This window comes from Pseudopodoces humilis, chromosome 7, assembly GCF_049639895.1.
Source record: "Pseudopodoces humilis isolate 2021_Gansu_Grassland_sample_001 chromosome 7, ASM4963989v1, whole genome shotgun sequence".
Lineage (NCBI taxonomy): Eukaryota > Metazoa > Chordata > Aves > Passeriformes > Paridae > Pseudopodoces > Pseudopodoces humilis.
The window spans coordinates 26555785-26572430 of record NC_142206.1 but is presented as its reverse complement, the minus strand read 5'-3'; the positions used below and the strand labels follow the sequence as shown (position 1 = coordinate 26572430).

The following is a 16646-nucleotide window of genomic DNA, read 5'->3' as shown; positions in this document are numbered from 1 at the left end:
CATTATTTTGACTTGGGCTCACCTTCTTTGCTTAACTATCTCTCCAAGTTCAAGGAGTTCATGAGTTGTTCCTCTTTATTTCAGTTTTGGAAAGAAATACCATATCACTATCGGTCTTGTGTTATCTGAAGACATAGTAATAGCTAATAATTGTCTTGCTCATTGATCAATCAGAGGGGTTGGTTGGGAGCAATATGAATCACCTGCAATGACATTTACACTTCTCTCAATCATCATTCATCCTCTCTTGCTACAGGCACGTGAGGTTTCCTGTTTGGAGGTTAGAGTGGATACAGGGAAGCTGAAGCAGCAATCCACAAGTGAGGTTATTGCTTCATTAGCCTATTGTTCTTGTGTCATTATAACAGATGTTGAAAAAAATTAATAATCTGTTTGTGCATATTGCTCTGTGTCACAATACTTAGTTTTGCCATGCCCCACCTTGCCAAAAGATTGTACCTGTCAAAATTCAAGTTTGTCAAGTGTTTTGTTATGAGGCAAATCTTACACAGATGCAAAAATAGTCACATGTACTAGAATGAGAAACTTGGAAAAATGAGGTTAGTTCTCTTTGTTTATTGTTTGTTCAAAATAAGTTTTTCTAAGTGGGATCTTTCAAAATTATCTTATAACTAATATGTAGAAATCTTATCCCATAAGTATGATCTGGACTTGAGTATGTACAAAGTTTGTGCATATTTAGGGTTCTGAAGGAGACTTTTTTTGGTTCCTTAATAAAAATAATAAACCTAAGTTTAAATGTAAAGTTGTATGAAAGGGGTCTTCACAAATTGCAGGAAAGTCTTCTGCTACCATAGAAACCCCAAAACAGTACTTTGTCTATAAAATATAACAAATACAGCAAGATTCTTCACTAGTTTTTAAGTTGATTTAAATGAACAGTAGCCTGTATAATGCTGCTCCTGGGGCAAATCTCAAAAACTCATGACTCAGAATTCTGAGTTAATTTGTGAATGGAAAATTGACTTCTGTGAAGAAAATGGTAGCAATGACTGAGTTGCATTATAGGAAGTTTCAGACTGAGAGGTAACATGGGGAAGAAAGGTTAGTGACCTAAAATTATATGTCTCTTGGCCCTGATCTTGCAGGAGAACAGCATATGATTTCTCTGTAAACATAAAAGCTTTTCTGTACAAGAAACAAAGCCTTTAGGTTGTTTCAGTTTTGGTGACATGAGGGCACATGCCAAGTAGTCTGATTGAGTTTTGGGTTTATAGAATTTTTTGAATGTTAATCTTAATATTATAAAACGTATACTATGAACTAGAACAGACTGACATCAAGTAAGTGACTTTTATGCAACATGAATAATCCAAAATGCCTTTAAAATGACTCACCTTTAAATCCAAATCTTGGTTTAATTTATTCATGGAAAGCATCTAACAAATAGCAGCCTATAATGTTTTAAAAATTTGTGAACTCTGTACATTGATTATTTATATAGCTTCACCAAGATATTTTAAATCAGTTTTCAGTCTGTTTTGCCCACCTGAAGTCTGTATAGTCATTGTGGTGTAAGAAAAATTCAACAAAAAGCATGCAGAATAGATGCAGGTTGGATTTTTTAATTAGTTATGTGTGTTTGTTTGTAATAGTTAAAATTCTGCTTGTTCCTTGCCTCTCTGTTTAGATCCAGAGCTTACATTTACAGTGAAAGGATCCCATGAAGGAAGCCAGAAGATATTGCTGGACTCTGGCCCCAGCCTTCATATAATCATATTCCACTGCATCATAAATGACCAGACAAAACTAGATATCCTATTACCAAAAGAGGTAAGTTCTCCTTCTGTCTGTTATTATTAACCCAAATGAAATTAGAATAAGAAATTAATAGAACCAGTAAACTGAACTAGCCTTCTTGCTGGAGCGGTTCTAGAGATGATAAAACCTTCATGTGTTTATACTCAATTGCTTTTTACACTTTTTCAGCTGGCTGATGGAAATGAAACAGAGAAATCTGGGGTCCTTTCTTTCCCCCTGGATTCACTCCCTCTGCAGAAGGAAATAACACTAGAAGAGGTGAGTGCTGTGAACCTTTTGAAATGTGCATTTTAAAATATGCTTAATGCTGTCCCACTAGAAATAAAGTTACCAACTATAAAAAAACACTGTATCAAACTGTACAGCTATTCATTAGGAAAGTTAAAAAAATTCAAGTTTGCCATATTCACTTTAAAGGAAGAAGGTGTTAACAATAATTTTAATAATACAAAAGTTGTTGCAAACCTCTATTCCACAGTTAGGATTAAGTGGTTTCAAGGAACAAAAAAGTCTGTCAAATGCACATCCGTTCAAAACCACCTTCTTTTTCTTTCTTTTTTTTTTTTTTTTTTTTTTAATATTGGGGTAATCCTGGCTGAGAACTGAAAAAAGACCTATTCAGATTATTATCTTAGTTCAGATTTTAGTTTATCTAAATATTGATATTTGGGGTACTTTTGTGTATTTTTCTTAAATTTTGTTTTAATAAGGTAACTTTTCTCATTCTTGTTGCCCCTTCTAAGTGTTCAGACTAGGAAGTGATGTAAACATGGAAGCTTGTGGCACACTACCTACCCCAAACACACAGACTTATTACAGAAGAGAAAATTTGATTCCAAGGTGGGGAGTGAGGCTTTGGTTAATTGTATAAAAATAATGTCCTTAGCCATATGGTTTATTATTTGAGAACCACCTCTTTTAGTCTGAACATTGCCCGAGCTTGAAGGAAAGAAAAGTTTTAAAATTTGGTAGTAATTATCTTTACCTTTCTCATTTTCCAGGATAATTCATTTCACTTGTGCTTGACAGCTAGAAAATGGTAAGATAGCCCCTTTTTGTCCTGTCATCCAGGACTACTGTAAACTAATTATGTAGGCTTTTTCTGTGATAGGTGCAGAGATGAACACGTACTGCGTGAGTGCTGTGTGTGGTGCTCACGTGGTGCCTGAGGTAAGTGCAAGTCTGCTGCAGTTCCAGGATTGTGTGGCTCAGTAGGAGTCTCATTTACTCATTCAGAGTAAATTAGTCTGCTCTCACACATGTGCTAGTCACTTATTAATTTTATTTCCCTTTTATGCCAATAGTCAGATCTGCACAATGACTGAAATAAACTCTATCAATCTTTAACTTTGTAAAATCACCAAAGCAAACATAGGGTGGCCTGGCTTCTGCCCCATCTGCTTCACTGAGCAGGATGGGAGCTGAGATCTGACCAGCTGCACCTCTCTCAACCCACTTGCAGGAGCAGAATTGCACCAGTGACAGGTAAAATTGAAGACAATGTCATTTTATGGTACAGCTGAAAACACCCTGTGATTCCCAGCACCCCCACTATGGGGTGACACACAGAAGGAAATCAAGGTGGATTTTCACAGCATGAGAGAACTTTGTGTAAATGGAGAGCTATCTGAACAACCTCAGCCTGTAACAAAATATATTAACATGTAAATTTAACAGACACAGATATGGAAAGAAAGCAAGAAAAATGTTAATCTACTGCTAAAACAGTCGTTTGGTTTCTTGTAAGTTAAATCATTTGACCTTATTCTATTTTCAAAATTACACTGTGTGATAAATCAAATTTGCTGGAGAACAGAAGTTAGTAGCATTAATCATTGAAATATTCATATTTATGAAATATTGGTGAAAATTATTTTCAGGACAGAGTTTGCAGCCACCAGAGGGTGATGTGACCCAGAAGATTTGGTCAATATTTAGTGTTCTCAGTAATAAGCATTTTTATGTTGCTAAAGGCATGTAACATTAGCTGCCATTTGATTTGGTTTGCACCTGTTTTTTGAATTTTCTTTTGCTTGTGCTTCACATTTCTCAAGGGACAAAATTCCATGAGGAAAAAAAAAAAAAGTGATGAATATTCCTGTATATTTGCAGGATGAAGCTTGCAAATAGTTATCTAGGAATATGCTCAGGACACAGGTGAAAGGCTGGATTTCCCAAAGCTGGAGGTTGAGGAGGTAGTGATGCTTGCTCTGCAGTTCAAACTTTATCACATAACTCATTAGAACCCTCACTTTAAAGGCTGTTAGTGGAATGTCAAAACCTGAGAACAAGTGATGATGTCATCACTTGAATTTTCCAGGATTCCATAGTGATAAACAGGAACGGATGCAGAAAAAAATACTTCTGAAATTACTCCTTTTGGTGATCTTTCCCTGACTTGTGTGTCTTGTCTTTTTGTCCATGTTCGTAAGAGATCTAAACCACCTTGGAAACTCTTCTTCATCCTCTCTGCTATTTCTTGCTGGCAGTAGAAAGGCTTATTTTTCTTCTTTCTCATATCTATATGCAGACTTGGAAATAACTTGTTTTACAGATGAATTATGTTTTTGTTACCTGCCCTACAGATCATGAAATCAGCTGTAATTGATGTGGGCATTGATTAGTTCCACTGTCTGTTCCAGCTCGGGAGACCTGGATGTGCGCTTGGGGTTCAGCCTGTGTGTGGAAGAGCAGGACTTCCTGCGGAAAAGGAAGAAATATGTTGCTGCTGCTCTGAAAAAGATTCTTAATTTGGAGGAGGATCTGAAAGAGCATGAGGCAAGCCAATTAAGTCTCTGGTAGCAACTGTTCTCAGGAGACCAGGGCCTGGCTCACAAATTCAAACAACAAATAAAATCCCAGTTTAATTAGTCCTGCTGGTGTGGGCCAGGCCTAGGGCAAGGCATGGGCAAGAGAAGCAGCGGTCTGTTAACGTAGCAGAGTCAGGGAAGCAGGATAATGTCTTTATAGACCAAAAAACTTCTCAACAGCTCCCCAAACAGTCCCTTCCTGTTTATTCTGGGTATTGCTCACAGGTCTCAGGAGGAAAATCTATACTGGGCAGACATGGAACCTCTGGGGGATGCTGCCTGGGAAACAGAGGGCCCTAACTCAGTGACAGAGACAAGGTGGTGGCCATGGCACGTGTGGAAAGGGTTTTGAGAGGAAAAAAATTTCCCACAGACATCTGAATAAAAATTCTTGGAGTAGTTTCTTCTGCAAAATAGGCGTATTGTTGGGAAAAATGAGGGATAGAATAAAACCATCAATCTGGCAAGGAAGTGTGGATCTTACAGCACCACTGAGTTGTAGCTGAAATAGCTGATCGTAAGTTTGGCTGTATCACTCTAGACCCTGTTCCTGCCTCTGTAACAGAGTCATAAGTTTTGCAGTTGCTGATGCCTAACTGGGTTGCTGACAATCAGAAAAGTACAAACATACCAACAACAAGAACACTCTAATTGACATTTAAAAGAAGAGTGCTGTGGAAAATATGATTGAAACATAATTAGTTTGGGTTTCAGAGCAGAGAACAATACAGGAAACAAAGTTTTCAACAAAGCTGGAAAGGACCATTTTTAACCATTTTTACACATCTGTCTGAGAATTTCCTTACATGTAGAAAACTGTTTTCTGAAAAGGTCTTATTACTCTGGCTCTCCTATTCATGTGTTTAACTTGACAACTATGGGAAAATATGCCCTACACCTTATTAACTGACTAACATTTGGTCTAAAAAAAATCATGAGAGTTTTAACTTAAAATAGGTTAGAAAATGTAAATATAAGGATATAATTTTTGGAGTTTATTCTGATTTAAGATTATGAGATTTTCCTCATTTTTATTATTATTATTATTATTATTATTATTTTATAAAATTTCCTAGGTTTTAGAGCTTAAAGAGATCTTAGGGTAGGAAGAACATCTATTCTCTGGTTTTTTTGTGCTTTCATTTTTTTCTTATGGAGCAGGAGAATTATTTTCTTCATGCTCTATTCATTGACTTTAGAACACAGATTCCTTTATGAAATTAGAAGCTACTACTTGAAAGGTATAAATAGACATTTTCCATGGGGTGTGGAAGCATCCACACTCTGGATGCTAACGGAAGCAAAGGGTGTACTAGATCAGGAAAAGATAAGGAGAAGAATAGTCTGTCTCTTTAATTACACTTGGATCATGAAGGGGGAAACCCTATCAATGACTGTGCTTCAGGACATAGAGTAATTAATGGCCTGGGGCCAGGAAGGCTTTGGCTATTGTGTGGTCTGGCTGATTACAGGGTTCTGTGAGTTCCTTTGTGACACTGGTCATTGTTAGAGGCAGAATCACAGATCCCTAATCTGCTCCGGTGTGGTAAATCCTGTATTTTCTATGACAGCTTCTAATAATACACGTTGAGAAAAATTCCAGGGTGATGAGGTTGATTTCCAGTTGTATGTTAAGTAAACAGCTTCCCACCCCATCTGAGCGGGTAAGACACAAGCCTTCCTCCTTGCAGCAGTCAGGTGGTGGCAAACAGGCCGTCTGCAACAATCACATCCTTTTCATGCCAGGTAGCATCCCTGCTTGTACAAATGCCTGCAACTTGTTATCTGCACCAGGGGCTGCTTGTGTCTAATACGTGCACAGCTTTTGCTCCTTCTCCCTCGCTGTGTTGAACAGGTGCCGGTGGTGGCCATTACGACAACCGGGGGAGGAACGAGGTCGCTCACAGCGATGTACGGCAGCCTGCTGGGCCTCCAGAAACTCAACCTGTTAGACTGCTTTTCCTACATCGGGGGTTTATCGGGTACCACATGGTGAGAATGACCCAAACAAGGTTTATGTGTTCTCTGCTCAACACTGTGGACTCTGTACAACACCACTAGCTTATATGGCATTTAGCAAAGCAAAAGCATTTCCCTTCTCCCCAGAATCTACTCTCTGTCCACCTGGAGCAAAGAAACAAAACATACTGAGTAAGAGATCAATCACCACGCTCATAAACTGCTTTTGTCACCACACTATCAGTCTATGCCTGATATCTTCATCTAAATGCTCTATTCCCTTTTCATATTTTATCAGTTACACCTTAGACTAAATGTAATGAATTTGTCTTTAGACTGGAAATTGAAGAAAGATGGGAAGAAGAATTTATGCCTGCCATTTGCTGGTTATTCTCACTTCCATTTTGGATTTACAGTGCATCTCCCTCTGGTAAAATATGTACTTGGGGCTAGAGGAATTAATATTGTCACAAAAGGCCAACAAATGACCTTGGAGAGACTGAGGATACGGTGGCTTGTTGTGAAGTGCTCTCTTCTCCCAGTGGGCACAGAGCAGATGATGTCACACTTAAAATAACTGAAGTATTTAATCAAGTAGGTTCTAGGTACCCCCACTCCTCTACACCTGTTTGGAAGTGGAGAAATTTTTTTCACTGAGTTGTGTGTCACTTTATGTAAGTCCAAACTTCGATGGTAGGTTTTTCTTTTAACTTCTCTGTATGTATGTGGAGATCTGAATGTACCTGTCTGTGTTATGATTTCAAGGAGACAAGTAAGAATGGTCATGCGAGGACATGCCCAAAACTGCCCGGTTCTCGTGCTGGCACAAGCCATTAGGAGATGTATGGGGACAGATGCAGGACTAGAGCAGAGTAGTAGTAGTCTTCTCCCTAGAATAATCCCCAGCTTCCAAGAAACAGATTTGATGAATACTTGTGGAACCTTTGAATTCAATAGCCTTGGGTCTTGGTTTCTTTTCTCCCTCAAATTTTAAGATAATTTTTGAGCCCATTTTATCACATCCAAACCAGGAAAGCATGGAGGTTTTGTTTGCTCCTGAAATGAGAGTGTTTTAAGTGTGTTTATTTTTAAGTTGTAAACCCCACAGAATTAAGAAACAGACAAACCCTTTGCACTTATGTTTTCTGAAAGCAAACCACAGCCTTACTCCTCTTCCATTATTTTCTACTAACATTTCTTCAGGACCATGGCAAACTTATATGAAGATGCTAATTGGTCACAAAAATATCTGGAGGATGCAATTAAGGAAGCTCGCAAGCAAGTAACCAAATCCAAGATTTGCTGTTTTTCTTTGGATTGTCTGAAGTACTATTATAATGACCTGATGGAGAGGACTAAAGAAGGCCATAACACTTCCTTCATAGACCTTTGGGGTCTTGTCATTGAGTCCATGCTACATGATAAGGTATTACTCCTTTCTTCCACGTAACTGCTGAGCTTCTATAGCTACAGTGGAAAATAAAATAAATCCTGGGATGCCATTCAGTACTCCTAATGCAAAGAATTAGTTTAGTAGTTGATTAAATATTATATATTCAGATTCGTTATTGAAACACTGCTCTAAAATTAAAGGGAGGTTGACCTTGAAGTAAAGGAGCCATGTTATACCAGTCAAAGATTTTCTTTCTCCTTAAAGAAAGCAGTACCCTGAGAAAAAATATTTTTTTGAATTGTAAATAAATAATTTTGAATATAAAATATTCTGACTAGAAGAGGCACTTAAAAATTTGAAATAATTTGCTTCTCTAGTATAAATGAAGATATGCATTTATAAAGTGACCTAGGTATAGACTGCACATGGAGATGTTTCACATAGTGAGAAAGACCATTTTCTAAATATGATATTAAGTTTTAAAAAATTTTGTTAATTTAAAAACAGTGCACCTTAAGCAGTTTCCTTCTGGTTTAAGTTTATACAATGAAGTTTTAAATTGTCTTGTGCAATAGAATGTATTCTTGAATATACATATATTTGCAAAATACCTTAAAATATGATCAATTATTTGCTAAGACCCAGCCAAGGAAAGAACTTTGTCTTTTACTTAGCTGCGTGATTTTTTTCCTGTAACTGTTATTTTCTTGCTGAACCTACAGTCTGCATATCTCAAAATCTGAGAACCCATACAGAGTGTAGTTGCTTCTTATGGGATACTTGCAATGTTTGGAATATCCAGTGGCAGATATTTTGGAGCAGTCCAGTTACCTGGGAATGGAAAAGACAATTTGGATAAGGCTGGATAGGGCTGACAATTCACATTATATTATTTGAAGTGCAAGTTGTTTTTTGCCTCATTCCATTAACCCTTTTTAATCAAAACCAGAAAGATGAGCACAGACTCTCGGACCAACGTCAGGCGGTGGATAAGGGCCAGAACCCACTGCCCATCTATGTGGCCATCAACCTCAAGTCCAACTATAGTGCCCAGGCATTCAGAGGTAATGGTAATGATTTAGATTTCTTAACAAATTTATAATTTAAATGGTCTAAACTAAGAAGATATGGATATAATCAACTTTATTAACACAGTGGTCTTCTCATTCTAATTGCAAATGAAATAGCCAGTAAGTCATTAATTTTTTTAATAATAGTGACCAAAAAAAATGAAAAATAAAAAATCCAAACGTGTTTAGTGTTTAAAATTTGAGTTCTATATTTTGCTAAAAATAGAATAATAGTTATACCACAGAAGAAGAAGTTAGAGTTTATTCTGTCACAAAAACCTTGTAATGAAACAAATTCATATGGTGGTTGCCCATGGTCTTATTTTGAATAATTAAAGGAAAAAACTGAATTTTTGGGTTCAATGTCAGGAAAATCACTATTTCCTCTACCATTAATTTTCACAGTATTTGTTTAACATGAGCAGCTAAGTACATGACACCAAATGAATGCTAAGTTCTCTGTCACTAGAGCCCTGAAGGAAACAAGTTATGCATGAGCAACACATACTTTGGGGTTAGATTAACTCTGTTAAGGGAATGCCTGTGGTTTCATTCAGACCAGGGCTTTTTTCTGGAGGTTGCTGTATCACAGCCTGGGACTGCCCTGCCACGGTGTGGAAGGACCCCATGGCATCAGTACTGCCGGCAATACAGATACAGCCACTTCTGGTGGATGGCATGCCATGAACTAGCCAGTGTCTCTCTCACTGTTTGCTTCCTGGAACTCTTCTGATTAGTATTAGTTAACATGTTATTGATCTTTCATGGGCTGGCTGCTGTTGCCATAGAGTGGCTGGAGTTCACTCCCTATGAAGTTGGCCTGCTGAAATACGGAGCGTCTATTCGCGCAGAACACTTTGGAAGTCAATTTTTTATGGGAAGGATGGTGAAGAAGCTCTCAGAGACTCGGATCTGCTATATGCAAGGTGACTATTGACTTGGGGAAAGGTGGTCTATTGGAGAGACAGCTGGTATGGGCAGGCAGGTGGTCTGTGGTGGGCAGCACTGGAAAGACACCAGCAGACGGGTTGAGCAGGTGTGAGTTTACATTGGCAAGGACATACTCAGGAAATGTGTCCACAGAGGTATCCATGCAGACAGAAAGGAAGTATCCAATGGGAAGAACTGAAGGTATGTATCAATTAAGATTCTTCTGAGGCCACTCAATCAATCAGCTTCTATTCCTCTTTCAGGCATGTGGAGTAGTATATTTTCCATAGATGTGATGTATGTCTGGAATTTGGCTGCTGATTCAGAAGATTTCTGGTGCAGATGGACCAGAGACAGAGTAAAAGATATTGGTGAGATTTTAAATTTTTTTGCACCACTGGTATATATTGCTTATATTCTGTGAAGATGTCTAATGCATAAAGAAATGCTGTCAAAGTCAGAGAGTAAAAGATGAGGAAAAAAAAGCAGAGATGTCAACTAAGAATTTTTTTTTTCTGCCCGATTTAAAACTAAATTGCACTTCTTTGAAAAAGCTTTGTGAAGGCTGTACCTTTTTTTGAAGCTTTTTGTACCTCTTTTTGAAGGTCATAACGACATAAAACCAGTATCCGTCAGACAAGTAAAAGTCATGTTGCATCAAAAACGTATTTTAAGATTGTTAAATTAGGGTATGGTCCTCCTTGGCCAATAGTAACATGGGTAGAAAAAATGGCTCTTGCAGAGGGCTGTTTTCTCCACTGAACTTCCCATGGAGAAGGCTTGTTCTTGCTATTAATTGCACAAGGAGTGTGCAATGTAGTGACTGGTCTCCTAACTTAGGTGATGTTGCTGCTGAGTGACACTGAAATGCATTCTGAAGGTGTCCTATTGACAGGACACCCGTATATTTTGAGACTTCTCTCTCCCCTCCACCACATGCTACAGTAGAGGTGGGCATCATTTGAGGAAGCCTAGAGTGGAAAGTGGTGCCTTCTGCCTGGCAGCCTGATGCCTGCAAGTAGCTGATTATTTAATTCACTGTCTAATGCTGAATTTTATTTGGTGACATAGACCTTAAGGGCTTATAACTACGTTTGATTTCCCTTTGGAGTGGGGGATGATGATACCTGTCATTATTAGTCACTCCATTTTTTAAAATATTGACAATTTCAGAAAACTGTCTTAAAATTTCTTCTTTCCATCTTGCAGCAGAAGACCCCTTTCTGTCTGTGAATCCCTATGAAGTAGACACGTGTCTGTTCACTCCCTCGAGTGTTTTCTCCTCTACTCTGCGAGATGTCTTAACAGGACGTCCAACCATTGCACAGTATCCCAATTTTATCAGAGGCTTCCAGCTGCATAACAAGTACCTGGAGAGTGAAGGATTTTCTACCTGGAAAGGCACAGTAAACCAGGATGTTTTTCAGTAATATTCTAAGGAGGTTTAAGTTTTGGAATTCACTTGGGATTTCCAACAAACAGGAAGAGATGAGACTGGCTTCTGAAATTCTGCTTCTCCCTTTACAAATGGAGTACATGAAAGCTGGATTTGAATAGCATTTCAGTTTTGGTGGGGCATGTTGAAAGGTGGAATTGCATCTTTTTCTCTGGGGCTTGTATTCCTGTGGGAAAAGTGAGCTCAGCCTAAGGCAGCAGGAGAGATCTCCCCTCTAGGGCTAAAGCAGCCTGTGGTGGCCAGGAAGGGGAAGGAAAAAGCAGTAACATGTCAATCCTGTAAATAAGTACAGCTAGAGTGAGGGTAAAATTCTCTATTCTTTATTCTTTACCTTCCTTCAGAAGAGAAATCAATCTTGTGTTTTATTTGTTGTAATGAGAAATAATTATGTTTCAGACACAGTGATAGACTCCTTCCCAAATAAACTGATGGAAACAGCAGACAGTGAGCTCTCCCTGGTTGATACTGGCTTTTTCATTAATACCAGCTACCCACCACTTTTGAGATCAAAGAGGGAGGTCGACGTCATCCTGCATTTGAATTACAGTGGAGGGTCCCAAACACTGGTAAGAAAAGCCATGGTATCTGAGATCTTTTTCCTTCATGGTCTTTTAGTCTCTAATGCTCATCTACAAACTACATAACTCTTCATTACTGGAATGAGAATTATATTATTATTATTATTATCTAATTTATTATTTAGATCATTAGGTAATTGATTTCTCAGTAACTAAGAAGGATATTAGATGATGATGGATGTAGGCATTTTAAAATCATCAAGGTCTTCACTGAAGTGAATCCAATAGTTTTTTAAAAATTGATGGATTATGTTTTGGATTATATTCTGGATTGTATTATAAAATGATGCAGTGTTCTGAAACTCTGATTTTGGTTATCCTTGTACTCAACAAATTACAAAGGCAATGGAAAGTCCTGACAATATTTTAACAGACTAGATGAGAAAACTTGTCTTGGCCTTCTTATCTTATACCAATCTTAGTGAAACTAAGTGTGGTTATGATTGTTCCCATCTGAAATTTAACATCTTGCCAGAGAAAGATTCAAACCTTGGGATATTCCTGTTAGCTGCTGCAGTTTAACATATCCAGGTCCCTGGATCAGTTTTGATTGTAATAATTTTATATATATCTTTTTTCATTCCTCCAGCCTCTGGATCAGATTGCGAAGTACTTCTCAGAGCAAGAAATTCCATTTCCCAAAATTGAGATAAGTGAGGAAGACAGGGAAAACTTAAAGGAGTGCTATGTGTTTGAAGAGGCTGACAGTCCACAAGCTCCAACAGTACTTTTTTTTCCCCTAGTAAATGACACCTTCAAGAAATACAAAGCTCCTGGTGAGTCATTTGTGACAGCAATTTTAATAAAAAGTTGTTTTCCTAGTGAATCCTTTCCATTTCATACCTAGTGTCTGTCATCTCTGACCTTTCCAATGCCAGCATGGGTGTCATCACTGACAAAAATAACTGGTTGGTCTCAGTACGTCTGAACTATATGAAATCCAGAATCTTTCTTAAAGCACTTGAGATGAATACAGGAACTTATTTCACAAGAACTATTAGAGATATTATGAATGCAAGAATTCCAGTACTTGTACACTATGAGGGGTGCATTCTCAACACAAGACGTTTTACTCTACAGACATGGACTTGTCATGCACTGCTGCTTGCAGACAAAGACAAGGAAAAACCTTCTTCTGGTTTTGGTGTGAAGCCCATTTATTCAAGATTTTTTCACATATTTTAAAGTAATCTCCCAGACTGACTTGGGTGGACAGAGATCTTTGGTTTTAATTGAATGATGTCCTCTGTCTGAGTGCAATAATTTCTCCTGAACTTTCAGTGAGGTGGCTATTATTTTATCTAGTGCAAGAGTGTCTGGTTTCCTTTTTGCTTGTGCTTTCCTAGTTTGGGTAAAAAAGACTGCAGTTCCAGCAGTGGTCTAGCATTGCTGCTGCTAATGTTATTCTAGCTTCAAGCTCTTTGAGTGACGTAAATATCAAATGATGTAAAATCATATTTGGACAGAGGCTTGATCCAGATGCTGAAGAATACAGTGCTACTAGCACAGTACTTTTACTTCCCTCTGGCAAATTATAACTTTCCTTTCAAGACTCCCTTTTCTACCTATAATTATGTGAATACTGATAGGAGCCACATACTGCAATAAAACCTTATTGGTGCATCTCTCTGTGGTTTGTCCCCTTAGGTGTGGAAAGGAGTCCTGAAGAGATGGCTGAAGGCAAAGTTGATGTCTCCACCATCCTCTCCCCATTTACAACAAGAGAGGTGTGTTTCAGTGAAGAGAATTTTGACAAACTGGTGAAACTGACTGATTACAATATCCTGAACAACGAGAAGTTGATTATTCAGGCCTTGCGCTTGGCGGTGGCACGGAGGAAGCAGCGGAATTATTAGCCACCACACACTAGCTTCCATCTTTCATGTGATATTTCTTGGGTTGTCCATGGTTTGGTGAGGTCAAGATGTTTGATTCTTATCAGTGATATTTGCAGTGGAAATCACATCATCCTAAGGACATTCTGGACTCCACCCTATTTATATAGCTCTTCAGACAGATTGGAATTTACCAGTGGTTTAATCCAAAAGAAACTTCAAAGCAGCAAATTCGTTTTTAGTTTTGTTACCAAGTTACTTTACTAACTGTTATATATATTCAATATAAATTGTTATAATGTTATGGAAGATAATAATGAATTATGTGACACATTAAAATTTGTATCAAAATAGTATTTATATGGTGTGTTTTCTGTGTGGCAGAACAACCATCCCTTGAACTGCAATCTCTTTGGTAAATAACTAATCCATTATTCTGGTCTTGCTTATTTAATTATTGAAGGTTGTCATCTCTGATTTGATTGTCCACTATGAGATTTTTATTTAACTGTCTTCACAAGTCTTTGAAAATAAGTTTCTGAAGTTAGTATCAGTGTTGTTAAAACTTATACACTTTTCACCATCAATAAAAAATTACCCCGATCATCTTTGTTTCAGGAGATCAAACATGTCCTCTCTGAGCTGCTGTTCCCAGAACTACTTCTATTCAGCCTAAGTAGTAGAGTGTTAGCCAACTAGCCAAATTTTTTCTTGGATTTTCTGCTGACTGTCCTGTCTCACTCACCTTTACCTGCCTTTACTGTTCCTGAAGGATGACCTTGTGACTTCTCCCAGTGTTTCATAAGATGTGAAGTGGCTGCTAGCCGTTTGCAAAGAATAGGGCAATGCAAGAGACCCTTTTGGGATCCTTTCCAGACACACCTTTCACACCTCTTCAACACTTACAGCGAATGATCTTTGCAGGGATTATTCTGAGATACTGGTTTCTCATTATCAAAAATCCTACAGGTCTTCTAGGGGACAGTAATTGCCAAAGATTCCACTCACAACTCTCCAACAGGCAGATCACAAGCTCAGTCTTTCACAACATTGGCCTTGTACTGTGGAGCTGTGATTCATGAAGAGATTAGTCACAGGAGCTCAGAAAATGTTTTGGATTATCTTCCTTTTATTAATAAAAACTCCCACTGTTGCAAGGAAATTCAGACAGACACCAGAGCAGAGTTAGGGTTGAGATAGGATAGTCTTGACCATCATCAGAAGTGACAAATTCTTTTGTATGGAATGGAGTTCTAGGTAATGGATGGTAGAAAAGGATTCTTTGATTTTTTTCCTAAAAAAATAACCAGCTGATGTGGCATCTAAGAGCAGTTTGGGTGGAGGAGGAGAAGGAGTGGGCAATGTTTTTCACTAATGAGCACGTTCATTGTGTTCATATACCCGAAACTCTCAAAAGAGCATGGTGTAACTCTGTTTTCACTTACAATATTGTATGTTTAAATCTAGATTATTGTCCCTCCATGTGTGAAGCAGCTGTAATTGTGGTTCTGCTTCAATACACTTGAATAGTTAGTTCATTGGATGCTTCTGGGTCCTTTCTACAGATATCTTCGTCATGATTTCCTAGACCTTTTTGCTGGGAATGAAACAGAGTAGGATGGAAGATGTTTCAATCTGTTTTACATGGGAAACTTGCTCAACAATAGGATGGAGAAAAGACAGGTAGGTTCAATAATATGCAGCCTCAGACTAATTAATGCTGCTTTTCTTTGTGTCCTGCTGGCTGACATGTAACCTATCTTTCCCTCTCTGAGAGTTCCTACTACTCTCAAGCTCTTCAGCTTCCCCAGTGTTTCAATATTGTCTTTCTGAAACAGAGTACCACTAGTGATTGTTTTATATATATATATTATTTTTTTAGTGTCATGATATTTAAAATGACTGATAAAAACATGCAGGCTTGTAGCTGAGGTTTTATTGCCATTTCTCTAGGAATATTTTCCTTTAGGTTACCTTCCTTTGACTACTGCTTCTTGTGATCTGATTCTTAATGAGTTCAAAATTTGTCTGGGTGACATTTGTTGGATCTAGTTCTTAGCTTAGAATGTCCTAAAGTGCCAAATATTTCAGGAAATTAAAATTATGTCATTGAAGTTACCTTTATCAATGGGTTCTCAATTCATTGCAAAGTGAAATTAGATTATTTTGAAATTGATTAATCTGTTATTTTTTATAATAGCAAGGATGATTTTAAAAACATAAAACCAAAACCCAAATTCCCATTTTTTTTACTTCTTGTTCAGTCATTTTTTGTACTCAATGAGGCAGGGACCACCTCACATGCTGTGTAGTGTCCTGTGCAGTGAAGTCTTATAAATGTGAAGACATCAAGAGTATGTGAGAACATGAGGAGTAATTAATATTGATTTCAACATTAATTTCACTCTCCCAAATATATCCTCTTAGAGGTTGCTCACTGAAATATTTTAATTCAGATGCGCAAAGTAACAAATTTTTTGAGCAAGCGAGCAAGCTTTTAAAGTTTTTTCTTCACAAGGTTCAACAGGTGACTTGGGAATTATTTCATGCAATATTTGTCACTGCAGTATCTGCTTGGCTGAAAGACAATTTACTGCCTGAATAGAGCAAAATGGAAGGTGAGATGGGGATAACAACCTTTCTGGAAGGTGAGATGGGGATAACAACCTTTCTTTCAGATGTGTCTTTAAGCAAAGAACACAGTCTCCCTAAAAGCAAAGGAAGTTGTAAAAAGGCTTTTGTATGCACGTTGGTCTGTTTGGATGTCCTGGGCAGCCAGATGGTCCCTGGATGTTGCCAGTCACCTCCTCACAAGGGACTGCAGTTTGACAGC

General features: G+C 37.9%; 1 protein-coding gene across 2 annotated transcripts in view; it reads left to right on the top strand.

The window, feature by feature from the left end:
- Positions 1 to 14035, top strand: part of LOC102109777 (cytosolic phospholipase A2 epsilon) — a 32115-nt gene extending 18080 nt beyond the window's left edge. For both annotated transcript variants that reach the window (XM_005522597.2, XM_088057433.1), the window contains 14 exons: positions 257 to 320; positions 1652 to 1794; positions 1951 to 2040; positions 2784 to 2821; positions 4425 to 4560; positions 6448 to 6584; positions 7755 to 7977; positions 8894 to 9008; positions 9803 to 9940; positions 10208 to 10315; positions 11154 to 11345; positions 11797 to 11966; positions 12568 to 12754; positions 13626 to 14035. In XM_005522597.2, coding sequence (XP_005522654.1) covers positions 257 to 320; positions 1652 to 1794; positions 1951 to 2040; positions 2784 to 2821; positions 4425 to 4560; positions 6448 to 6584; positions 7755 to 7977; positions 8894 to 9008; positions 9803 to 9940; positions 10208 to 10315; positions 11154 to 11345; positions 11797 to 11966; positions 12568 to 12754; positions 13626 to 13834 — 1950 coding nt within the window. In that variant the 3' untranslated portion in view covers positions 13835 to 14035. The remainder of the gene's footprint in view (positions 1 to 256; positions 321 to 1651; positions 1795 to 1950; positions 2041 to 2783; positions 2822 to 4424; positions 4561 to 6447; positions 6585 to 7754; positions 7978 to 8893; positions 9009 to 9802; positions 9941 to 10207; positions 10316 to 11153; positions 11346 to 11796; positions 11967 to 12567; positions 12755 to 13625) is intronic.
- Positions 14036 to 16646: the final 2611 nt, after the last annotated feature.